General features: G+C 44.4%; 1 protein-coding gene across 1 annotated transcript in view; it reads right to left on the bottom strand.

Annotated features, from left to right (window-relative positions):
* Positions 1-14,491: 14,491 nt before the first annotated feature.
* LOC111954893 (electrogenic aspartate/glutamate antiporter SLC25A13, mitochondrial) overlaps positions 14,492-27,512 on the bottom strand; it is a 92,072-nt gene continuing 79,051 nt past the window's right edge. The window contains 5 exon segments of the mRNA XM_023974812.2: positions 14,492-14,536; positions 14,539-14,680; positions 16,909-16,999; positions 17,100-17,258; positions 23,326-23,464. Of these exon segments, the coding sequence (XP_023830580.2) occupies positions 14,492-14,536; positions 14,539-14,680; positions 16,909-16,999; positions 17,100-17,258; positions 23,326-23,464 (576 nt within the window).

The raw sequence follows: 27,512 nt of genomic DNA, 5'->3' as shown, positions 1-27,512 counted from the left end.
ACCCTGGATTTGTCACTTGACCCTGGATTTGTCACTTGACCCTGGATTTGTCACTTGACCCTGGATTTGTCACTTGACCCTGGATTTGTCACTTGCCCCTGGATTTGTCACTTGCCCCTGGATTTGTCACTTGCCCCTGGATGTCTTCTCTCATGGTTACATCCCAAATGGCACCCTATTCCCTAAACACTGAGGATACAAAACATTATGAACTCCTGCTCTTTCCATGAAAAAGACTGACCAAGTGAATCCAGGTGAAAGCTATGGTCCTTTATTGATGTCACATGTTAAATCCACTTCAATCAGTGTAGATGAAGGGGGGAGACAGGTTCAATATTCTTTTTAAGCCTAGAAACAATTGAGAAATGGATTGTGTATGTGTGCCATTCAATGGGCAAGCAATAGATTGAAGTGCCTTTGTACTGTATGGTAGTAGGTGCCAGTCGCACCAGTTTGTGTCAAGAACTGCAACACTGCTGGGTTTTTCTCGCACAACAGTTTCCCATGTGTATCAAGAATGGTCCACCACCCAAATAACAGACAGCCAACTTGACGCAACAGTGGGAAGCATTGGAGTCAGCGTTGGCCAGCATCCCTGTGGAACGCTTTCGACACCTTGAAGAGTCCCTGGCCTGACTAATTGAGGCTGTTCTGGGGGCAAAAAGTGGTGCAACTCAATATTAGGAAGGTGTACCTAATGTTTAGTACACTATAATGCACTACTTTTAATGCCCATAGTGAGAAGAGAGCCATTTGGGGCACAGCCATAGTAATTGATCACAACTAAAAATATGTTATTTATGGCATGTGTTGTCAGGGTAAAGGTATGCTAGGTTACAGAGAAAGCTACTCCACCCCTAACCTCTTGGTGCCAGTATGCTGCTTTTCTAGATAGCCCAGTCCTTGGTCTGTGCCCCGCCTTGTTGGGCAAGTCTTCAATCACTATGTAGCATTGTTGAATACACCCACAGTCTGACATCTAGGCTATCACACCCATAGGTAGAAAGGGAACGTGCCTGATCAGAAAACCAATGTTGCATTTCAAAATTGGTTCAAATTAGGTTAGGTTTAGGTGGTTAAGGTTAAGGTTAAAGTAGGGTTAAGTTTTAGTTTTTGGCTAGTCGGTATGTCAATGGGATGCTGGTCAGAAATGGATTCACAGCCTTAGTCTCTCCCAGGTAGGAGGGCTCCCTCCAGTCCTGTCACAACAAACTAAACCATCTTAAGGTGGAATAACCAAAACACCGCGCTTCTCCCCCAGAGGCATTGGCCCTCTGTCTACGTTGAGTTACCGAGGGGCGAGGAGGGGCGCGGGGGGCACGGAGGTCTCCCTTTCATGGCTCAGGTCAAAGTAGAGATGAAAGGGGCAACCGCTCCCTCTTTTTGGCGTTTCCACGGATACCGTGTCCACAGACCCTCCTCTCTAATTATAAATCTGGTCTCTCGCATCCTATCTCCACCATTCCTCTCTCCCATTTTTTACCTCGGACCCAGCTCTTTGATAGGAGCTGTGACATTTTGGCCTTGCACTTTTGGAACTATACCATTGGTTCCATTTGCTTCAATCAAGCACAGCCAGCTAAAGATTTCCTAAACTATTTGAACTCAGGTCTAATGAACAGAGACCCTTTAACCCATCCTCTAACAGGGACAGGTGACTGGGGAGGAGACACACAGCTGTAGATGTTCCTTCCTTCAGTCCTTCAGCAACAGCAGGCTCTTCAGTGTAGTCTGGAGGAACACTTCGTTAACTCTCTCTCTCTCTCTCTCTCTCTCTCTCTCTCTCTCTCTCTCTCTCTCTCACACACACACACACACACACACACACACACGCTCCCTATTTCTCTCTCTCTCTCTCTCTCTCTCTCTCTCTCTCTCTCTCACACACACACACACACACACACACAAACACGCACACACACACACACACAGACACAGACACACATACAATCTGAGATAGGAGTTCACATTGTTGCTAATGGCAACAGCCCTCCATTGTTATGGACATATTAAAAACACGCAGCCATCATAACGACATTAGCCTAGCGGTGGAGGGCGGCCTGGTTCTCATTTCCCCTTCACAAACACACAGCCAATTTAAGCAGCGAGTCTGGTGGAAGCTTCCAGTCAATCTAAGAGCAGCCAGTCTGTGGTTAGCCCTGCTCTAGCGCGGGGAAGCTGTCGTATTAGCCGACGTGATGCCGAGGCTTCTGTCTCCAACGACGACATGTGTCATAAACTAATCCTGTCTGTCATATGCAATAGTGCTTTAGCAGGCCTTGATAGCAGACATAATCATATATAGACTGGTCCCAGATCTGATTCTGTTTTAGCCAACCCCTTTGGCCGGAGTGCAATAACTAATGCACAAACTGATCTGGGATTGGGCTATTACTCTGGGGCTGCGCCTCAAATGGAACCCTATGCCCTACACATGGAACCCCAAATGGAACCCTATGGCCCATGGCAAAAGTAGTGCCCTATGTAAGGAATAGGGTGCCATTTGGTATCATCTGTGTTGATTAGTCCTGAGCAGCCTAAGGCCCACAGGCTGTGGTGGGTATTGTTTTAATGGGCTTTATGAAGATTTATGTGGCTCATTAAAAGTTTKATATTGTTATTTCACATGGAGCTGAAGCAGACGTATGTTTACTGGATGAAGACCCAGTCTGGCTGTGAGAATGTACTAAACATGTACCGATCTGCTGGTGGCAATGTCATTATACTGTTACAGCTAMGAGTGAAACCTGAAATAGTAGTACTGAGTTTTTCCTTGCCACTGTCGCCTTCACTTGCTCTCTGGCAGTTCAGGCTGTACATTTAGGAATAAGTATGTTTGTATAACTGTAATGTACTATGTGGATTAAATTGGATGGATGGATTGACTGATGTAACCGTGTGAGCCCCAGGTTCCCACAGCCAGTGTGACCATTGAGGGAGCCTCCGCCCTAAACAGGGTGCGCTGGGGGTCGGGGGGCAAGGAGGTTGCCGTMGGTGACTCAGAGGGCCGTTTGTGGATCTACGACGCAGGAGAGGTATGATATGAACACTATGACTGAGTCTCAAATGGCCCACTACATCTGACCAGAGCCCTATAGGGTGCATTGTGTAGGGATCAAGGTGCCATCAGGGTGCCAACACAAAGTAGGCCCACGTTACTTCATGGAACTCAAGTGAACTTCACCTGCCCTGCCTTTCTTGATCAGCATTGTCTACATCAGAGTGAGTTAGCAGAACACATGTTTTCTTGTGAATGTTAACACCGGTACTACATAAGAAACTTGTAAGAGTATCGTTAGATWAACACTGTTTACATTTGAGTAAGCAAAACTTTAGTTTTCTAGGGAATGTTACAGTAATACTGTATAAAAAACTCACGAGAATATGACTATGGGTTAGGTGGTATGTAATATTAAGCATAGAGGAAAAATGTGGTGTCATATAAGTTAGTTTGTTATGTACTATTAACCCCAGAGAAAAACATCAACAATGTAGTTTTATCTCTATGGTATTAACATTCTCAAGAATCCAGTTGTTTGGAGATTTTCTCTGTTACATGTCACAATGGACAGAGCTACGCCACTGAGTTACATGAAAAAGTATGTACCCTTACAAAAAAACACATGAACAAATCACATGAATGTATTGATTTTTTTACATTTTCACATCAGACACGTGGTTTTCGGACACCTGTGAAGGTTCATGTACATTTTTCATGTTTTTTCACCTCCTGATTTTTATTTTTTTTCGCTTATTTTTTTTCTTCCCACAAGTTTCTTTTTTCCGTTTCTTTTTCACCACTTCCAGCTTCATCTGGTCTCCCATCCAGGGACCGATCAGGACRGACCCAGTGGGATGCAGGGTGCTACAGTATGTTGCTGTAATGAGTGTGCCAAAACATGCACCTGGAAAAAAGGCAGCCACAGTATAGGCCAGGGTAACAACCAAAGAGAGGGAAAATTGCAGGAACGAGGGAGGCGTTTTATTTAATCACGCTGTCATAAAAAATATATCACTTTTATGCATCCATTTACAATTCATTTGTTCTCGCATTTTGAAATGCAATTTTTTGTTTTGCTATCAATACTTATGGGTTCATATTTTGCTTTCAATATCATTATTTTTGTTTGCAATACTAAGAATTTTGTTCTTGACTTCAGAAGTTTTGCTTGATATTAATGGCACAAAAATAACTCTTTGCACCATATGGTGCGGCAGGTAGCCTAGTGGTTAGAGTGTTGGACCAGTAACCGAAAGGTTTCTGGATCGAATCCCTGAGCTGAAAAGGTAAAAATCTGTCGTTCTGCCCCTGAACAAGGCAGTTAACCTACTGGTTGTCTMTCATTGTAAGTAAGAATTTGTTCTCAACTGACTTGCCTGGTTAAATATATAATTACTCTATTAAAGGTGTTTAAAGCAATACATTAATTGCACTATAACGGTGACAAACGGGGCCTACGTAAAGCTGTCGCAACAGCAGTCTCAACATCTTATCACTGCTACACCTGACTATCAGCTGAGCCTTGTCGGGCAGCGAAACAGTTCATTCAGCCAAATTTACTGCCTTTTAAAAAACATAGCTGATATGGCTGACTTGCTTAAACAAATGTGGTTTCRAKTGACAATTGAGATGTACAAAATATGGCATAAGGGGACGACAAGCAGATAAGAGGCAATCCGTAATTTTGATTAAGACATTAATGAGCGAGCTAGGACGGACGTAGTCAATATAACTGTTTGTTCAGAAATGTACAGCGACAGAATTCAGAACATGGGCCGTTCTTACAGTGTTTTCCCTGTACACCAAGTCAGAAACGTAGGATAAGTAAAGGGGGCATATAAGCAGACAATGAAAGCTCTTACAATATTCAATGATTACATTTCTACAAAATGTAGATTTTGCAGTACKGAGTTAAGTTGTTTTGAGCGCGGCACGAATCATGCTTCATTGACAGCATGGCCAATGTTGKATGTTTATAATTTTAAACTAGGAAAAGAGACCCTTAATCTTAGACTTGGTACCACACAGCCGCTCCACTGAATATCAGYCTAGTGATTTATTTGCAATGCTTGCAGTTAGCCACAGATTCCTTCCAAACCACTCATTGTTGAATTTGCAATTTCCAACTTGTGTAATGTTTATGTCCAATGGCCAATCAGCATCGATACGTTTTATCTATAATTTCTCTTCATTATTTCTCTTCATATGACAAGGATTAAAAAGGATTCGCCAGTAGWTTGTCGACTTGATTCATGGTGATGACTGCTAGATAAGATTTTGAAAGTATGATGTATATATAACGTGATTCTCCTCTATCCCTCCTATATTCTTCTTTCTTTTAAAACGGACTCCACATGACTTTTACCTTCAGCACAAAGTGGCCAACCTCCCTGACTCCCATGTTTGCAGGGCTCTTTTTGGGCTCTAGTTTGTGCCTTGTGTGTGTGTGCTGTCTTGGGTGCCTTCTGTAGTGTGGTAATTGGAGAGGCTGGGTTTAACGTGTGGTCAGTCCATGGCTGTCCCAAATGGCATCCTATCCTCTATATAGTCACTACTTTTGACCAGGGCTCTGGTCAAAAGTAGTACACTATTTAGGGAATAGGGTGCAATTTGGGACGCACCCCTTCTCTCTCTCCCCTATCTTTCCCTCCCTCTCTCTCTCTCTCCCTCTCTTGATCGCTCGTTCTCTCCCTCTCTCTCTCCCTCCCTCTTTATCTCTCTCTCTATCTCCCTCTCCCTATCTCTCTCTCCCTCCCTCTCTATTTATCTCTCTCCCTCTCTCTCTCTCTCTGTCTCTGTCTCTCTCCCTCTCTTTCTCCCTCTCTGTTGGTTGATGGTAATGGTGGCTCATAAATAAAGCCTCCAGTGAAGTTTGAATGGTTTTTATTTCCTGGAAGGAGTGAAGCTAGCAAACAGCGTAAAGAAAGAGATAAAACTAGAATGGATTGGGATGAAGGTCTAGCAACAATGCAACACGATGGAATGTGGAGAGGCAATAGTCCTGCTGATCAGTACAGTCATACTATGCATCCCAAATGGAACCCTTTTCCCTATATAGTGCACTACTTTTGATCATGGCCCATAGGGATTAGGGACAAAATCACATTTGGGACAAAATCATAGTAGGCTGTTTATTATATTCAAAATCAATGATATCATTATATTATAATATTACACCAGGTTGTTATTATCAAATATAATTTGTTCTCAATTACCTGGCTAAACAAAGGTTAAATAAATATTCTGACATACACTCCATTACCAAAAGTATGTGGACACTTGCTCGTCGAACATCTCATTCCAAAATCATGGGCATTAATATGGAGTTGGTCCACCGTTTGCTGCTATAACACCCTCCACTCTTCTGGGAAGGCTGTCCGCTAGATGTTGGAACATTGCTGCTATAACAGCCTCCACTCTTCTGGGAAGACTGTCCGCTAGATGTTGGAACATTGCTGCTATAACAGCCTCCACTCTTCTGGGAAGGCTGTCCGCTAGATGTTGGAACATTGCTGCTATAACACCCTCCACTCTTCTGGGAAGGCTGTCCGCTAGATGTTGGAACATTGCTGCTATAACAGCCTCCACTCTTCTGGGAAGACTGTCCGCTAGATGTTGGAACATTGCTGCTATAACAGCCCCAACTCTTCTGGAAGGCTGTCCGCTAGATGTTGGAACATTGCTGCTATAACACCTCCACTCTTCTGGGAAGGCTGTCCACTAGATGTTGGAACATTGCTGCTATAACAGCCTCCACTCTTCTGGGAAGCTGTCCGCTAGATGTTGGAACATTGCTGCTATACCCCTCCACTCTTCTGGGAGGCTGTCCAATAGATGTTGGAACATTGCTGCTATAACAGCCTCCACTCCACTCTTCTGGGAAGGCTGTCCGCTAGATGTTGGAACATTGCTACAGGGATTTGCTTCCATTCAGCCACAAGAGCATTAGTGAGATCAGGCACTGATTTTGGGTGATTAGGCCTGGCTCGCAAGTCASTGTTCCAATTCATCACAAATGTATTCGATGGGGTTGAGGTCAGGGCTCTGTGCAGGCCAGTCAAGTTCTTCCACACCGATCTCGACAAACCATTTCTGTATGGACCTTGCTTTATGCACGGGGGCATTGTCATGCTGAAACAGGAAAGGGCCTTTCCCAAACTGTTACCACAAAGTTGGAAGCACAGAATCGTCTAGAATGTCATTGTATGCTGTAGTGTTAAGATATCCCTTCACTGGCCTCCCGAGTAGCGCAGTGGTCTAAGGCACTGCATCGCGGTGCAAGCTGTGCCACTAGAGATCCTGGTTTGAGTCCAGGCTCTGTCGCATGGGTCTGTCCGTGACCGGGAGACCCAATTGGTCCAGTGTCGTCCGGATGCGGGAGGGTTTGACCCAGGGATGTTCTTGTCCCATCGCGCTCTAGTGACTCCTGTGGCGGGCCGGGCGCATGCACGCTGACACGGTTGCCAGGTGTAGGGRGTTTCCTCCGACACATTGGTGAAGCAGTGCGGCTTGGTTGGGTCATGTTTCAGAGGACACGCGGCTCTAGACCTTCGCCTCTCCCAAGTTCGTACGGGAGTTGCAGCAATGAGACAAGGCGGTAACTACCAATTGGATACCACGAAATTGGGGAGAAAAGGYGTAAAAAAAAAACATATAAAAAAAAATATATATATATATATGATTTCCCTTCACTGGAACTAAGGGGCCTAGCCCGAACCATGAAAAACAGCCCCAGACCATTATTCCTCCTCCACCAAACTTTACAGTTGGCATTGAGGCAGGTAGCGTTCTCCTGGCATCCGCCAAACCCAGATTCGTCCGTCAGACTGCCAGAAGGGGAAGCATGATTCGTCACTCCAGAGAACGAGTTTCTACTGCTCCAGAGTCCAATGGCAGCAAGCTTTACACCACTCCAGCCGACGCTTGGCATTGCACATGGTGATCTTAGGCTTGTGTGCGGCTGCTCGGCCATGGAAACCCATTTCATGAAGCTCCCGACGAACAGTTATTTTGCTACGTGCTTCCAGAGTCAGTTTAGTGAGTGTTGCAACCGAGAACAGATGATTTTTACGCGTTTCAGCACTGAGACAGTCCCGTTCTGTGAGCTTGTGTGGCCTACCACTTCGCGGCTGAGCCGTTGTTGCTTCCTAGACGTTCCACTTCACAATATCAGCACTTACAGTATATTTATTTTTATTGAACCTTTATTCAAGTCAGTTAAGAACAAATTCTTATTTACCATGACAACCTACCAAAAGGCAAAAGGCCTCCTGCGGGGACGGGAGATTACAAATAAAATATAAATATAGGACGAAACAACACATCACGATAGGAGAGACACCATAAGAAGTAGTTCATTATCCTGAATTATATTTTCAGAGAATACAAATAAATGTCTCTGGTGTGGAGATGGTACAGTAATATGGAATGAATATGTGGATAGTTTCTTGTTACTGGCTTTGTTTTGTGTTCTCAGAGGTTTATAGTTCATGTTGCTTGACCTCGTTAAGTGCTCTGTAAATACTTTCATTGGCTTCCCTGTAACCTATAATTGATTGTAATTCCATAAAAGCGTTACCTGGGTGCCAGCCGGTTTCTGCTTTAGCCAACTCGACTGTTGTCGTCTGCCAAATGACGTAGATAGCGCCATTGAATAGATCAGCTTTAATATTGCAGATAGAGTGTGGCTTCTATCAATGTAATTATCTGCATCATTTCCAACCCCCATATATTTGGAGTAATATTTTGGGGGATACATATACTGTAACAAGAGTGTGCAAAGCTGTCATCAAGGCAAAGGGTGGCTACTTTGAAGAATCTCAAATAAAATATATTAGATTTGTTTAACACTTTTTTGGTTATTACAATGTAGAAAATAGTAAAAATCAAGAAAAACCTTGAATGAGTAGGTGTGTCCAAACTTTTGACTAGTAGTGTAATGTGATGTTGTTTTATCATTCTGTTTTTATTGTAGTGTATACAGGGCCCTCTTGTAAAATAGATGTTTAATCTCAATGTGACTCCCTGTTAAATAAAGGTTCATAAAATTTTAATAAATAAATACAGTACATTTGGAAAGTTTTCAGACCCTTCCCTTTTTTCCACAATTTGTATATGTACAGCTTTATTTTCAAATGGATTAAATAAAAAAAAATGCATCATCAATGTACACACAAACCCCACAATGACAAAGCTAAAACACGATTTAGAAATGTTTTCAAATTTATTTTTTAAATTCATTAAGTATTCAGACCATTTGCTATGATTGAACATGATTTGGAAATGCACACACCTGTCTATATTAAGGTCCCACAGGTGCATGTCAGTGCATGTCAGACAAAACCCAAGCCATGAGGTCGAAGGAATTTGAGCTCTGAGACAGGATTGTGTCGAGGCACAGATTTGGGGAAGGTACCAAAACATTTCTGCAGCATTGAAGGTCCCCAAGAACACAGTGGCCTCCATCATTCTTAAATGGAAGAAGTTCGGAACCACCAAGACTCCTAGAGCTGGCTGCCTGGCCAAACTGAGCAATCGGGGGAGAAGGGCCTTGGTCAGGGAGGTGATCAAGAACCCGATGGCCACTCTGACAGAGCTCCAGAGTTCCTCTGTGGAGATGGGAGAACCTTCCAGAAGGACAACCAGCTCTGCAGCACTCCACCAATCAGGCCTTTATGGTAGAGGCCAGACGGAAGCCACTCCTCAGTAAAAGGCACATGACAGCCCGCTTGGAGTTCACCAAAAGAAACCTAAAGGACTCTCAGACCATGAGAAACAAGATTGTCTGGTCTGATGAAACCAAGATTGAACTCTTTGGCCTGAATGCCAAGCATCACGTCTGGAGGAAACCTGGCACCATCCCTACGGTGAAGCAAGGTAGTGGCAGCATCATGCTGTGGGGATGGTTTTCATTGGCAGGGACTGGGAGACTAGTCAGGATCCCTACGGTGAAGCAAGGTGGTGGCAGCATCATGCTGTGGGGATGGTTTTCATTGGCAGGGACTGGGAGACTAGTCAGGATTGAGTGAAAGAGAATGGAGCAAAGTACAGAGAGATCCTTGATGGAAACCTGCTCAAGACCTCAGACTGGGGGCGAAGGTTCACCTTCCAACAGGACAACGATCCTAAGCACACAGCCAAGACAACGCAGGAGTGGTTTTGGGACAAGTCTCTGAATATCCTTGAGTTGCCCAGCCAGAGCCCGGACTTGAACCCAATCGAACATCTCTGGAAAGACCTGAAAATAGCTGTTTAGCGACGCTCCTTATCCAACCTGACAAAGCTTGAGAGGATCTGCAGAGAAGAATGGGAGAAACTCCCCAAATACAGGTGTGCCAAGCTTTTAGCGTCATACCCAAGAAGACTCGAGGCTGTAATCACTGCCAAAGGTGCTTCAACAAAGTACTGAGTAAAGAGTCAGAATACTTTTGTAAATGTGATATTTCCAMTTTTWTTTWAACTAAATTTGCAAACATTTWTAAAATCCTATTTTTGCTTCGTCATTATGGGGTGTGTAGATTATGGGGTGTATAATCCATTTTAGAATAAGGCTGTAACGTAACAAAATGTTGAAAAAGTCAAAGGGTCTTAATACTTTCCGAATGCACTATCCATACTATATACATTTTATGGACACATTATATTTTACATTAGTTATCTATTTTTTGTTGTTGTTAAAAGTAGAGCACCAAATAGGGAGTTAGTGTATTGATGATGATTTCCCTGAGGAGGATAAGTTCTGAGGGTTTAAAATGGCCGCTGTCCCCTCCCACCTCCTTATTGCTGGTTAATTATAGCCTGCAATGTGGTAACCGTAGTGACAGCCTGGGTGGCAGCCACGGCAACCAACCAACCAAGTGGCCTTTCCCATTTGACTTTCACAGCAGTGCTTCGCAATGACAGGTTACTGGAGGTCACAGTCATACAAACCCTGTAAGGAAGGAAACAACGTTCTAAGCGGTTAACGCGTGTACATTTCACTGACCATTGACTAGATTAGCTTGAAACTTCAAGTAAAAGCTACAATTGCATTTCTTCTAGGGTCCTCGATTCTTCAGGGACTTTTGGTAATGTGAAATGTAAATGTAGTGGACAGTAAACAAGGAGACCACAGATTTAGACCATGAACAGAATCATACATATACTGGACTGTATTTGCTCATGAGGCTGATAAACCAGCCAATCGGATCCTGACAAAGACTCAGTTATTGGTCAAAACATAATCTATTGTATAGAAAAATACCATTGGGGATATCTAGCAGTGTGATGGTGGATATATTTAGTTTTTGTCTCTGTGGTTCCTCCTAGCTGGCAGTGCCCCACAGTGAGGACTGGGCACGTTTTGCCCGTACCCTGATGGAGATCAAGGCCAACCGGGCCGACGGCGAGGAGGAAGGGCCTGTGGAACTGACGCCATAGGATTGAACGAATCACTGCAGGATCCAATGGGATCAGCGAGCATCGCCAGGCACACTGGGCGGGTCACTAGGCGATCCAGCCCATCAGAAGGCTTTGTTCTCACACCTTTATGACATGATTACACACACCTGTCAAAGCAGCAGCATGTGTTTCTAGACCCCGCCCCCCGCCGTCTCTCTGTGACAGCTACGGGTCGTGTTCTCCTGTTCAGCCTTTGCTGACGCATGCCAGATCTTACAACACTTGGATAGGCATTTTACGTATCAGCTAACCACATCATATGTTATAGTAATCTGGTGCCCGACTGCACAGTCGATGAAGTGGCAAGCAACCATTGGTTGATGCACGCAACGTCTGAGCAGGGGAACACGACCACTATTCCAGCAGTGTGTTCAGGCTACAACGTGCTTTCTCTCTACTGTATTAACATAACTGTTTTTGTGTTCATTTATGTTAATATATGTTAGTCGTATAAGCACCTCGGGCCTCTTTATAATTTACTATATTCATTATTTATTGATTCACTTACTGTATGTGGTCAGTTGTCTTACAGTGCTCAGAACCTAAGTGAATCCCATATCCAATCATAGGTCTTACTACAGCTGTGAAGCGCTGTGAAACTAGCAGTGAGAACAGTTCGACAGGGCCTATAGGTCTCTATGCTGTCATGTTACAGAAGTCTCATGTTCACGGTGCTTTTGTTGTGCTTCTCTCAGTATCCAACCCCCTGCGTGCATGCAACACATTTATAGGTTCTTACAGCTTCATAGATATGTTCTAATATGTTGTGGATGTCTGTAACTGCTTTATGTCAATGTTATAGGGCTCTAATGTGAGGATTATTGCACTGTCCATGGCTACAGGCCTAAGAAACAAATTCTAGTTTAGCACTTTGTTTAGAGTGTGTTCCCGCTGTTTATCATGATATATCTGCCAATAAATCATGGCTGAAGAACTGTTCACTTGTTGTTGAACTACATAGTGTCACAAGTCTGTTATGATTCTCTCTTACCAGGTGTCAAGCTTTTCTCTGAATTGTCGCACCACAACATACCACCTTGTAAAAGAACGCACACTTTGTTTACTAACGTTAGACGTTTCTCTTTCATTTTATTAGTACATGTACACTGAGTGTACAAAACATTGACAGACTGACCAGGTGAATCCAAATGAAAGTTACTGTATGATCCCTTATTGATGTCACCTGTTAAATCCACGTCAATCAGCGTAGGCAAAGGGGAGGAGACAAGTTAAAGAAGGATTTTTAAGCCTGGAGACAATTAAGACATGAATTATGTATGTGTGCAATGGGCAAGACAACAGATTTAAATGCCTTTGAACGGAGTATGGTAGTAGGTGCCAGGCGCACCGGTTTGAGTGTGTCAAGAACTGCAACACTGCTGGGTTTTTCACACTCAACAGTTTCCCGTGTGTATCAAGATAATCCACCACCCAGAGGACACCCAGCCAACTTGACAGAACTGTGGGAAGCATTGGAGTCAACATGGGCCGGCATCCCTGTGGAACACTTTCGATACCTTGTAGAGTCCATGCCCCGACGAATTGAAGCTGTTCTGGGGGCAAAAGGGGGTGCAACTCAATATTAGGAAGGTGTTCTTAATGTTTAGTACACTCAGTGTATATCAATATTGCTGCCATACATACAGTAAGGCACAATTATTACACACCATATAATACTCCTCTCCTGTATAAGTTTAAATACGGGCGTCTTGCATGACAACGAGCAGCTAGTATAGTATAGTGTACTATAGAGTAATGTAGTGTAGCGTAGTATAGCTAGTCAGTGACATCTTTCTGCTCTGCTGTGCCCTGACTCTTTAAATAGACATTAATTCAACACACAACAGTTTGAGCTGACAGACAAGTCAACTTAGGATAACAGGCAGTACAGTACCGTTGTAGTAGTAATACCGTGTGCAAATGGTGGTAACACTGAACACTATGTTTTACATTCAAGTGTTTGGTCAATATTTTTCATGATCAAGATTATTCCTGTTTTTGCTTCACAGTATCCAAAAAGCAACTCGGCGAACCGTATCAATATGAAAATATGTCTCTCTGTTCGTTCTCATATGTACAGTGGAATCATTGTTCGGATGTGCATGCTTGTGTTACTTTCCCCATCGATAACATCACATTTAACATGGAAATAAAAACATGTCCATTTGACGGATAGAACCTCAACAGAATAAGCTCTAATCAGACAAACTCTCTGGTGAAAGACAGTAAAATCACCTTATATGGTTAGGCCGGGATTCAAACAAAGGCTTTTTTGTCGACAAGCACATTGCACTGTCAACCGGACATTGACATTCATGGTAAACGCTATGCATGTCGGCTCAAGCATAAATGACCTTAAAAAATCAAGTGCAATGCGCTTGTTGACAATGCATCTTTGAATGAGTCCCGGCTTTAGTGATGATGTAATGAGGAAGCAGTCCAGGTCTAATTCAAGTCCTGGCCAGACCCTCTCCAACTCTGTTAAAAGACCAACCAGAACGACACCACTCTAGACACACAATGTCAGTACTGTAGCTATCACTTAGGGCTATATCTAATCAGTATCACGGAAATTCAGCGTTACAGCGTGATTTCAATTTAATGGCAACGCTTCCGCGTCAGAGGAGACTGCATTCATGGTAAATGCTYCAGATGTCGGCTCAATAGGAAATGATTTTTACATTTCTAGCTTCAGCGACACAGATTGAATAGAGCCCTTGATCGCCACAATAAGACTAACTCAAAAAGTCATCTTTACGGGTAGATGAGACTAAAACAGAAGCTAAACCAACCTGATGTGTTTTTAGAGCATGACGTATAAAGGTTGTTTCAAGCATTTCTTAATATTTTTTGTTGTTGTCTCATATCAACTAAAACATAGATACATATTTTCCTTTAAAGCCTAAAGAGGCACATCATACTAGTCAGAATGTGCCTCTCTTTCGGGTGGAATATTCAAAGTGCTCAACGGGGCGGGGGTGGGAGGGAGGGAGAGGGTGTAACGATTGCGCGTGTGCTCTATTCTGCCCCCTACGTGTGATCAGAGGAAGTTCAATTCAAGGGGCGTCCTCCTTGGACGGGGGGATTACATGTACGTTGTATCTTGGGAGGTGGAGTCCAAATTTGCTTTCGATGCCAGCGAACGTAGCCATGGCCAACCTGAAGCCTCCGATGTGGTCGGGACTGGGCGCCGGCATGCTGATCCGAGACTTGGGAGTCGGCTCCGAGCCAGATGGTTTTCTGTGGTGTGGAGAGAGAGGGAGGGGGAGGAGAGAGGAGGGAGGAGAGAGAGGGTAAAGGAGGGAGCAGGGAGGTGGAGAGAGGGAGGGGGAAGAGGAGCAAGGAGGAGAGAGATATGGAGGAGGGAGGGTGAGAGGAGAAAGGACAAGAGGGGGAGAGGGAGGAGGAGGGATTGGGGAGAGAGAGGGGGAGGAGGAAGGGAAAGACAGAGAGGGAAGGAGAAACAAGGGAGGAGAGAAAGAGAGAGACAGAAAAGAGAGAAACCAAAAGTGGAGGGGAAAAGAGATCGCGCGAGAGAGAGGGAAGAGTTAACAGAGTTTTTATATTAAACATTGTCCACCACAAAAAATAAACATATTAATCGAATATTAAGACTGGGCTATTTATTATTTTATTTTTTCTCAGAGCACTGGAACCAGAAATAAATGAATATCCCACAATGGTTCATATACTACTTTCTGTGATATCTTTCCAATACAGACAAAAAGGAACACATTTCACACCCACAACACACCACCGACCAGTAGAGTATACACTGAGCGCTTTTCTGAACATGTCTGAGAATGGAGCAAAGTCCGTGAAGACTACACATTATGCATACAGTATGCATGATATTTCAGAATAATTAGGACAGTTTGTTGGCTAACTCATTGGTCCTGATTTGTGAAAGAACCCAAAAGTATTTGACAAAATTCTGTCAATACAATTACATGTAGAGTATAATAATGAATGGAATGTATTTGGTGACGCTTATCCTAAAACTCTCCCCCTTGCCCTCCTGTCTCTGTCTCTTATTGGTCAATGGAACATTAGAGTGCATTCTAAAGAGTGACCAGTTTGTGCCACCTGGGAACATGAGCTCATTTTTACACCGAAAAGCTTGAAAGAGAAAGAGCACAAGTCAAAGTGATTCTCTCTGTCTTACATCACAGCTCTGTATCTCTGTAGTTTAGGACTGTCTTACATCACAGCTCTGTATCTCTGTAGTTTAGGACTGTCCTACATCACAAGCTCTGTATCTCTGTAGTTTAGAACTGTCCTACATCACAGCTCTGTATCTGTAGTTTAGAACTGTCCTACATCACAGCTCTGTATCTCTGTAGTTTAGGACAGTCCTACATCACAGCTCTGTATCTCTGTAGTTTAGGGACTGTCTACAATCACAGCTCTGTATCTCTGTAGTTTAGGACTGTCTACATCACAGCTCTGATCTCTGTAGTTTAGACTGTCCTACACTACAGCTCTGTATCCTGTATTTAGGACTGTCCTACATCACAGCTCTGTATCTCTGTAGTTTAGGACTGTCCTACATCACAGCTCTGTATCTCTGTAGTTTAGAACTGTCCTACATCACAGCTCTGTATCTCTGTAGTTTAGGACTGTCCTACATCACAGCTCTGGAGCTCTATAGTTTAGGACGGTCCTACATCACAGCTCTGGAGCTCTGTAGTTTAGGACTGTCCTACATCACAGCTCTGGAGCTCTATAGTTTAGGACTGTCCTACATCACAGCTCTGGAGCTCTATAGTTTAGGAAATGTCACATCAATCCCACCAAGTAATGGGCTGTGTCACAAACGGTGACCTATTCTCTTTATAGTGCACTGCTTTCGACCAGAGCCCTATAGGAACAGGGTGCCATTGGCATTGCAGACCAAGTAAATGGTTGAAGCTAGTCACCTGATCTACTCTGAAATTATTTTGGTCTCATGGCATTTCTTGTTCCTCTGGAGACAAAGAAGTGCACCCACATGATGGGTAGCCAAGCTTTTCATTTAACCCTCTGCATGGTTTTAAAAGGAAATCTATTCTTTGTATAACTACACATCTCTCTCCCTGTGTTGAAAGGCTGGCAGTAAAGTGCTGCTAGAAATGACCATGATTTTGTATCACACAGCAATAGTCAGTAGAAGCTATTATTCCCGACTGGACCATTCTGACATTTAGGTTTTTGGATTTCTCAGTCTTATTGTGTGATCCCTGAATTTCCTCAGCAAGATTGAGCACTCAAGTCTAATATCCGACAAGACATCAGGACCCTTATTCATGATGTGTCTCAGAGTAAGAGTGCTGATATAGAATTGGTTATAATCTTATTATTTTAATAATAAATAAGATTATATGGATGGGGGGGTGGATCCTAGATCAGCCCTCCTATGCTGAGACACTTTATGAATACGGGCCAGGCTCATGTCATTCAGATGAGGAGAGGGAGGAGTTCTGACTTACTGTCCGCCGAAGTCCACGTAGAACCACCTCTGCAGGAGTTCATAGGTCACCAGGGTGACCCCAAACTGAGGTGAAGACCGGAACACTCGGGCTACAGAGAAAAACCACAACTCTCAATAACACTATTTCACTATTACACTACTGTGCCATTTATATCACGTCATCAGATAGTAATAAAAATGTGGTGATACCTCCTGCTCCTTTCCAGAAGGCCCGTGGTCCCTCCTCCTTCAGAATCTTCCAGAAACAGTCAACAAGGCCACTGTACGTGGTCTGGCCAGCACGGGCCGCCACTTGTAGCCTGGTCTTGATAACATCGGCTGGGGTCACCAGGGAGGCCGCGGGCATACCTAAGGAGAGAACACCTCACTCAGCACTTGTTAGCACTGTAGTGGTTCTGTTATCCTGCATCAGTGTTGGTACTGTCTGTGAATGTAGTGGTTCTGTTATCCTGCATCAGTGTGGTACTGTCTGTGAATGTAGTGGTTCTGTTATCCCTGCATCAGTGTTGGTACTGTCTGTGATGTAGTGGTTCTGTTATCCTGCACATGTGGTACTGTCTGTGAATGTAGTGGTTCTGTTATCCTGCATCAGTGTTGGTACTGTCTGTGAATGTAGTGGTTCTGTTATCCTGCATCAGTGTTGGTACTGTCGTGAAGTAGTGGTTCTGTTATCCTGCATCAGTGCGGTCTGTGAATGTAGTTGTTCTGTTATCCTGCATCAGTACTGTCGTTGAAATGTAGTGGTTCTGTTATCCTGCATCAGTCTCATATTGTCTGTGAATGTAGTGGTTCTGTTATTCCTGCATCAGTACTGGTTCTGAATGTAGTTGTTCTGTTATCCTGCATCAGTACTGTCTGTGAATGTAGTGGTTCTGTTTCCTGCATCAGTCCCATATTGTCTGTGAATGTAGTGGTTCTGTTATCCTGCATCAGTACTGTCTCTGAATGTAGTTGTTCTGTTATCCTGCATCAGTACTGTCTGTGAATGTAGTGGTTCTGTTATCCTGCATCAGTACTGTCTCTGAATGTAGTTGTTCTGTTATCCTGCATCAGTACTGTCTGTGAATGTAGTGGTTCTGTTATCCTGCATCAGTACTGTTGTGAATGTAGTTGTTCTGTTATCTGCATCAGTACTGTTCTGAATGTAGTGTTCTGTTATCTGCATCAGTACTGTCTCTGAATGTAGTTGTTCTGTTATCTTGCATCAGTACTGTTCTGTGAATGTAGTGGTTCTGTTATCCTGCATCAGTACTGTCTCCTGAATGTAGTTGTTCTGTTATCTTGCATCAGTACTGTCTGTGAATGTAGTTGTTCTGTTATCCTGCATCAGTACTGTCTCTGGATGTAGTTGTTCTGTTATCCTGCATCAGTATAGTCTGTGAATGTAGTTGTTTCTGTTATCGTTGCCATCAGTAGTGTCTCTGGGATCGTAGTGTGTTCTGTTATCCTGGCATCAGTACTGTCTCTGAATGTAGTGGGTTTTTGTTAACTGTCTCAGTGGTCAAGTATAGTCTGTGAGTGTAGTGGTTCTGTTATCCTGCATCAGTGTAGTAACTGTCTGTGAATGTAGTGGGTCGTTATACTGTATCAGTGTTAGTACTGTCTGTGATTGTAGTGGTTCTGTTTTCCCTGCATTCGCAAGTGGTCTGTGAATGTAAGGTAGATCTCTGTTATCCTGCATCAGACGTCGATGTATTCGTATGAAGTACTTCTTGAATGTAGTGTGTTCCTGTATCCAGATCTGTTCGTCTCGGAATGCTGAGTGGTTCGTGTTATCCTGTCATCAGTCTCTGTATTGTCTGTGAATGGATAGTGGTTCTGTTATATCCTGCATCAGTGTCGTATTTTGTGAATAGTGTGGTCTGTTAATCCCTGCATCAGTGATTCCAATCTGTCTGTGAATGTGTGGTGTGCTGTACCTGCATCATGTCGTCTCTATGTCTAATAAGAGTGGTTCTGTATCCGTGCATCAGTGCGCTCTGAATGTATGTGTTCTGTTACCTGCATCAGATGCTGTCTGTGAATGTAGTGGTCTGTATCCTGCATCAGTGTGTAACTGTCTGTGAATGTAGTGGTTCTGTTATCGCTGCAGTCATGTATCTGTCTGTGAATGTAGTGCGTTCTGTCTATCCTGCAATATCTCCATAAGTTGTTGTGGAAATGTAGTGGTCCGTTATCCTGCATCAGTCTCACAGTATTGTCTGTGAATGTAGTGGTTCTGTTCTCTGCATCAGGTTAGTACTGTCTGTGAATGTAGTGTTCTATCTAATCGCTCATCAGTACTGTCTTGTGAATTAGTGGTTCGTCTATCCTGCATCAGTCTCTGTAATGTCTGTGAATAGTGTCTGTTATCTCGCATCCGTCTCCATATTGTCTGTGAATGTAGTGTGATCTGCTTATCCTGCTATCAGTTCCTCATTGGTCGTGAATGTAGGTGGGTTCTGGTTATCCTGCATCAGTCTCCGTATTGTCTGTGAATGGGGTGGTTCTGTTATCCTGCATCACTATTTCTGCTCAATCTGAATGTATATGTTTCTACTGTTGGGTTATACAAAGGGCATACTTGAACCCGTTATACAAAGGTCATACTTGAACCCGTTATACAAATGTCATACTTTAACCCGTTGCACTGTGTACTCCATGTACACTACTGTTCAAAAGTTTGGGGTCACTTAGAAATGTCCTTGTTTTTTGAAAGAAAAGCACATTTTTTGTCCATTAAAATAACATCAAATTAATCCGAAATACAGTGTAGACATTGTTAATGTATTAAATGACTGTTGTAGCTGGAAACGGCTGATTTTTTTATGGACTATCTACATAGGTGTACAAAGGCCCATTACCAGCAACCATCATTCCTGTGTTCCAACGGCACGTTGTGTTAGCTAATCCAAGTTTATCATTTTAAAAGGCTAATTGATCAATAGAAAACCCTTTTGCAATTATATTTGCACAGCTGAAAAATGTTGCAAAGAAAGAGCCATATCTCAGTAGGCCAATAAAAAGAAAATATTAAGATGGGCAAAACAACACAGACACTGGACAGAGGAACTCTGCCTAGAAGGCCAGCATCCCAGAGTCGCCTCCTCACTATTGATGTTGAGACTGGTGTTTTGCGGGTACTATTTAATGAAGCTGCCAGTTGAGGACTTGTGAGGTATCTATTTCTCAAACTAGACACTGAAATGTACTTGTCCTCTTGCTCAGTTGTTCACCGGGGCCTCCCACTCCTCTTTCTATTCTGGTTAGAGCCAGTTTGCGCTGTTCTGTGAAGGGAGTAGTACACAGCGCTGTACGAGATCTTCAGTTTCTTGGCAATTTCTCGCATGGCATAGCCTTCATTTCTCAGAACAAGAATAGACTGACGAGTTTCAGAAGAAAGTCCTTTGTTTCTGGCCATTTTGAGCCTGTAATCAAACCCGCAAATGCTGATGCCCCAGATACTCAACTAGTCAAAAGAAGGCCAGTTTTATTGCTTCTTTAATCAGAACAACAGTTTTCAGCTGTGCTAACATAATTGCAAAAGGGTTTTCTAATGATCAATTATTCTTTTATGATAAAAATGATCAACTTGGATTAGCTAACACAACATGCCATTGGAACACAGGAGTGATGGTTGCTGATAATGGGCCTCTGTACGCCTATGTAGATATCCCATTAAAAATCAGCCGTTTCCATCTACAATAGTCATTTACAACATTAACAATGTCTACACTGTATTTCTGATCAATTTGATGTTATTTTAATGAACAAAAAAAATATTTTTCTTTCAAAAACAAGGACATTTCTTAGTGACCCCAAACTTTTGAAGGGTAGTGTACATCATGTGTATGACCAATAAACAAACTGGAACTCGCAATGAGATTTTTATCTCACTCCTCTTGTCTACCTTTGTACTTATTTCAAAACATCATCATATCCTACTTTCATTTGAGCCTTTGGTCATCTGAATGAGGACCAGTCATATGTAAAACTACTCTCTTGATCCTTCCCACAGAAAGTTGTGTACGATCAGAAAAATACATTAGAAAACTCCATTGGCTCTACTATGTAATGTTCATGGTTTTCTCCTGCAACGGGCAGACAATACGAGGTAATGAGATGGACACACAAAAGCGTCCCACGTGCCAGTGACTGGTGACTGGGGGCCCCATGCGGGCAGCCCTCTCCAGCCACTTCAACTATGAATGGCATCAATCATCAATGGCTGCTTTTGACCACCACGCACAGTCATTACCATCACCGGCCTCTTCACCAGCTAGTCACACAGGCTACATGTCTTCAAACTAAACGAGCCATTCAATTCAACCACTGATCAACTCACTCACTGCAAATGTGACAGAACTGGAAAGACCACCTGCACTGATATCCTTCACATGAGAGGGCAGGAGATAAGAGGACAGGAGGGGAGAGCAGAGGGGGGAGGAGAGGAGGGAAGAGGAGTGAAGAGGAAGTGGGAGGAGAGGAGTGGAGAAGAAAGGGGAGGAGAGGAGGGAAAGGGAGAAGAGAGGAGAACTCAACTGGTTTCACAGCACATTCAAAGTGCTAAGGAGACTCAGCGAAGCACCTCAAAACACAGGAACAGTCTTAAATCTCCCTCTCAAAGCTACCTCAGAAAGTCTATTCCTCTACAGCCAGAGAGAGAGAGAGAGAGAGAGAGAGAGCAGGAGGAGGAGGAACTGGGAGATGACCAGCTCTGCAGTGTGTTGTGGGATCAGGGGGTCTATATAATGCAGCCCAAACTGAGTGTGTAATTACATTTCCTGAGCCGACAAAAAAAGCGTTAATTGCTAAAAAAGCTTAATCCGCTGATAAATTTAGAAAGGATTGATAAATATTATGAGCAAATGAAAAATCAGAAACTGCATTTCAGGTTTCTAACCTAGCTCCCGGACCCGGTCGAGGGAATTACCAAAATAAGACGAAGGGGGAGATTGGGAGTAGGAATGTCTTTTTAGATTTATATGACTTTTCCATGTACTGTAGCGCCATGATCGCTGCTCACTCAGCGCTGAAGAGCAGAACTACAGCACTGACCGACATATCCCTCACGATTCAAAATAAATATGAACCCTTTTCTTTTGACCTTCCAAACCACCCTGGCTTGGCTTCTGCACTCGCCTTCTTACACGCTGTTTTCTTTAAGATAAACCCACTCAAATAAAAATATTCAAACTACAGACTCGCTCCAGATCATAGTTTTAAGCAGGAAGAGGAGACAGAGACCTGGAAGACTGTGGATCAAAACTGTCTTTCCTCCGGGTTGTGACATCTGTTGATGGCCGACACAGCTCCTCATCCTCCCTCAGCGCCTCACCCTTAACACTCCTAACACACAGGCTGCCTCTCAACAGGCACCCTATTCCCTATATAGTGCACTACTTTTGACCAAAAAGTCAAAGTACTACTGGCCATGGTCAAAAGTAGGGCACTATACAGGGAACAGGTTGGCAGTTGGGGCAGAGCTCAGGCTGCCAGTTCCTATARGTTAGCAGAGAATAGTCTCCCATCCTATTGAAACCCTGTTGGCAGGCAGGCGGTTGGTCTCTCTGGGCTCTGTCTGTTCACTCAGCGCTTAGCTCCAAACCCCAGCCTCCAGCCAATCGCTGAGCACTCTAATTAGGGACGACCACGATGGAGCCTGCGGTCGCCGGTGGCTACTGGGGTCTTAGGCCTGGAGCCGGGAGGCTGGGAGGGATAGAGGAATGGGAATGGAGGGATGGAAGGATGGAGGGAGGGATAGAGGAATGGGAATGGAGGGAGGGATGGAGGGTGGGAGGGATAGAGGAATGGAGAATGGAGGGATGGATGGGGGAAAGAAAGGGGTGGAGGCTGGGGAATGGAGGAAAGGAGGGATGGGGAGGGGCAAGGATAGAGGGATAGAGGCTAGGAGGGAAGGAGGTTAGAGGGATGGAGCTGGGGTCTTGGGTCTGGGCCGGGTTCCATATGGTGGCTCACCACCCACCAGGAATGCTCACGCTTGGTTTTCTGCTTCCTCAAGAATGGTTCCTTATTAAGCTTGTGCTAGTGACAACATTTTAACAGTATTGTATTTTTATCTGAATCGTCATCTTCTGATCATCAATCACCAATATGGTTGGATGTGTGTATAATGTATACAGTTTCTTTATCATATAGGCTGAGAGAGAGAGAGAGAGAGAGAGAGAGAGAGAGAGAGAGACAGAGAGAGACAGAGAGACAGACAGACAGAAAATAAACCAGGGAGAGAAAAAATAACTGTTAGAAAAAAGGGTTCCAAAAGGTAGAACTGTTTCTACCTGGAACTAAAAGAGTTCTACCTGCAACTAAAAAGGGTTATTCAAAGCGTTCTCCTATGAGGACAACCAAAGACCACTTTAAGGTTCTTAGAGTGTAAGAACGAGGTTCTGAGCCACAGTGTTGCATGGTATCTTGCCTGCTATGGCCCCTGAAAACAGCAGCCTGCCCGGTCCGATCCTCCCATCATCATCACTCATGTAGGTCTTGATGTGAGCATAGCAGGGGAAGTAGATGGCTGAGAAGGGGATGTCTCGCAGGAAACAGGCTTTGGCTCCCTGTGGATGGTGTAGCGAGAAAGAAGAGACGAATGGGTGAGGAAAGAGGGGAGGGGGGGGTTGAGCGATGGGGAGGACAGAGAAACAAGGAGAAGGGAGGCTAGCAGGCCAAGGAGGGTTCAAAACAGAAAGAGAAAGACGGGAGGGAGGGAGGGTAAGGGATGGTGTGAGGCGGAGGTTCCAGAGGTTGAGGCATTCCGCGGTCGAGGGGAGGGTCGAGCTGGAACACGGTGAGGGAGGCGAGCGGTGCGGAGGACTGTTTAAATGCATGGAGGTGAGACTTGAACCTGTTTAAAATACAATGCGAGGTGAGACGTGACCTGTGTTATATACTGATGGTGAGATCTTGACCTGTTTAGAATACATTGGCGGTGAGACTGGACCTGTTTTTAGATAATGAGGTGAGACTGACCCTATTTACATTACATGGAGTGAGGACTGCCTGTTTAAAATAACATGGCAGGTGAGACTGGACCTGTTTAAATGCTATGGGAGGTGAGCCTGACCTGTTTAAATAGCATGGAGGTGAGACTGACCTGTTTAAATACATGGCGGTGACTGACCTAATTTAACTACATGGAGGTGAGACTGAACCTATATATAAACTCAGATTTTGGTAGGCTGATTGCTGACCTTGGTAAATACATGGAGGTGATTAGACTGAGCCTGTTTCAATACACGGAGGTGAGTTACTGACCTGTGGATCTTAAATTTAACATGGGAGGTTGAGACTTGACCTGTTTGAAATAGGCAAACTGGGGTGAGACCTCGACCTGCTTAATTAAATCAATGGAAGGTGATGACTGACCCTGTTAAAAATGCGGGTGAGGTGAGCCTCGAAACCTGTTTTAATTAGTCGCATGGCGGAAGGATGAAGACTTTGTCAGTTTGTTTAAATACATGGAGGTGGAGACTGACCGTTTTAAATGACAGTGGAGGTGAAGGACTGGACCTATTTTAATACATTGGAGGTGAGACTCCGTATTTTAAAAACATGGGGACTGACCTGTTTTTAAAAAACATTGAGGTTGAGACTTGCCTATTTAATTTTACATTTGGAGGATCGGGGAAGGCTGACGGGCTGTGTTAGATATTACATGGAGGTGAGACTGACTCTGTTTTATGAAACCGCTGGAGTGGGAGACTGACCTGTGGGCTTAAAAAGGGAATTAATTTATGGAGGTGAGACTGGCACGTTTATTAAGTACTCTATGGGAGGTGTAGACAAGTGGACCTGGTTCCGCTGGCGGTTCCCCCTCGCCGCTTACGCCGGCTCGCCCCGCGGCCGCCCCCGCACACGCGCTGGCGTCTCGCCAGGAGATGCCTGCAGCTGATCATGGCGCCCATCACGCTCGCACCCCGCCCGACCCGGCCCCGCCGTCCTGCCGCTGCACGTTGTGACGCGTTGTTTTAAAATAATACGCAAGCTTGTGAGACTGATCGTTTTAATGCCTGGAGGGGAGAACTGGAGCGCTGTTTAACATGCAACATGGAGGTGAGATGCTGTTTAAATTAAAATACATGGAGGTGAGAACTGAACCTGTTTAAATGCATGGAGGTGAGCTGACCTGTTTAAATACATGGAGGTGAGACTGACGCTGTGTTAAATACATGGAGGTAAGACTGACCTATTAAATACACTGGAGGTGAGACTGACCTATTTAAATACATGGAGGTGAGACTGACCTGTTAAATACATGGAGGTGAGACTGACCTTTTAATCACGGAAGGTGAGACTGACGTTTAAATACATGGAGGTGAAGACCTGACCTGTTTAATACATGGAGGTGAGATGACCTGTTTAAATACATGGAGGTGAGACTGACCTGTTTAAAAATGCATGGAGGTGAGACTGACCTGTTTAAAATACATGGAGGTGAGACTGACCTGTTTAAGAATACATGGAGGTGAGACTGACGTATTTTAAAAAACTGGTGAGACTGACCTTTTAAAAAACATGGTGGAGACTGCTGTTTAAAAACATGAGGTGAGACTGACCTGTTAAAATACATGGGAGGTGAGACTGACCTTTTAAATACATGGAGGTGAGACTGACTGTTAAAAACATGGAGGTGAGGACTGACCTGTTTAAAATACATGGAGGTGAGACTGACCTGTTAAATACATGGAGGTGAGACTGACTGTTTAAATACATGGAGGTGAGACTGACCTGTTTTAAATACATGGAGGTGAGACTGACCTGTTTAAATCATGGAGGTGAGACTGACCTGTTTAAATGCATGGAGGTGAGACTGACCTGTTAAATACATGGAGGTGAGACTGACCCTGTTTAAATACATGGAGGTGAGACTACTATTTAAATACATGGAGGTAGACTGACCTGTTTAAATCATGGAGGTGAGACTGACCTGTTAAATAACGAGGTGGACTGACCTATTTAAATACATGGAGGTGAGGACTGACCTGTTTAAATCATGGAGGTGAGACTGACCTGTTTAAATACATGGGAGGTGAGACTGACCTTTTTAAATACATGGAGGTGAGACTGACCTGTTTAAATACATGGAGGTGAGACTGACCTTTTAAATACATGGAGGTGAGACTGACTGTTTAAATGCATGGAGGTGAGACTGACCTGTTTAAATACATGGAGGTGAGACTGGCCTGTTTAAATACATGGAGGTGAGACTGACTGTTTAAATACATGGAGGTGAGACTGACCTGTTTAAATGCATGGAGGTGAGACTGACCTGTTAAATACATGGAGGTGAGACTGGCTATTTAAATACATGGAGGTGAGATGTGCTGTTTAAATAGCATGGAGGTGGACTGCCCTGTTTAACTATAATGGAGTGAGACTGACTATCTTAAATACATGGAGGTGAGACTGACCTGTTTAAATACATGGAGGTGAGACTGACCTGTTTAAATACATGGAGGTGAGATGTTGCTGTTTAATACCTAAAACTCTAGGTCTACACTACAACTCATCACTCTCCTCACTTCTCATCTCCATCTGGCTGCCAGTTTATATACATGAGACGAGAGAGAGAGATAGAGAGAGAGGATAGAGAGAGAGGGATAGAGGGAGAGGATAGAGAGAGAAGGCAGGGAGGAGAGGGATAAAGAGAGAGGGAGAACGAGGGATAGAGAGAGAGGGAGGGAGAGGATAGAAGAGAGAGGGAGGGAGAGGGATAGGAAGAGAGGAGGGGGATTGGGGAGAGGGAGAGAGTGAGAGTGAAAGACGAGAGATCGAGAAAGAGGAGGAAGATGCCTCTGTCCATCACCGTAAAGAAAGCCATATCTTCAACCAGATTACGTTTCATCTATTCCCTCCTTGGCTGCCATCCAGGTGAGGTTGGGGAAGGGGAAGAGAAAACGACAGCTCTCCCTTCCACAGAGCAGTTTAAAGCCAAGGTTGAATCCCAAATGGCACCCTATTGGCACTATACAGGGAATTGGCTGCCATTTGGGACTCAGACCAGGAAAAGTTATCCTTTAAAAACGGCTTCATTTAACTGCTGGGTTAATCCTTCCACTCATCCACAGCGTACACAGATACCATACTGTATGCGTATCTCTTCTTTCCTCAAGCGCTTTGCTTCTTTCTCCCCTGCCCTGTCCGCCTGCCATCCCTACCCTGCCTGCCTGTCCTGCCATCCCCTACCCGCTGCCCTGTCCTGCCATCCCGAACCATGCCTGCCCTGTCCTGACTGCCTGTCCTGCCATCCCTACCGAGCCTGCCCTGTCTGCCTGCCCTGTCCTGCCTGCCCTGTCCTGCGCCCTTCCCGCCTACCCTGCCCTGCCTGCCCTGTCCTGCCCTGCCTGCCCTGTCCTGCCTGCCCTGCCTGCCTGCCTGCCCTGTCCTGCCTGCCTGCCCTTCCTGCCTGCCCTGCCCTGTCCTGTCCTGCCCTGCCTGCCCTGTAGGGCGCCATGCCACACTGCGTGGTGAAAAGTTGCTGCATAGGTATCGCCAAGGCCCTGGTTCACAATCACACACAGACAGTACGGCAGTACAGGCCTATACTGTTTAAATACATGGAGGTGAGATGGAAGCTGTTTAAATACCATGGAGGTGAAGACTGAC

This window comes from Salvelinus sp. IW2-2015, linkage group LG30, assembly GCF_002910315.2.
Source record: "Salvelinus sp. IW2-2015 linkage group LG30, ASM291031v2, whole genome shotgun sequence".
Classification (NCBI taxonomy): Eukaryota; Metazoa; Chordata; class Actinopteri; order Salmoniformes; family Salmonidae; genus Salvelinus; species Salvelinus sp. IW2-2015.
This window is presented reverse-complemented; position numbering and strand designations above follow the sequence as displayed.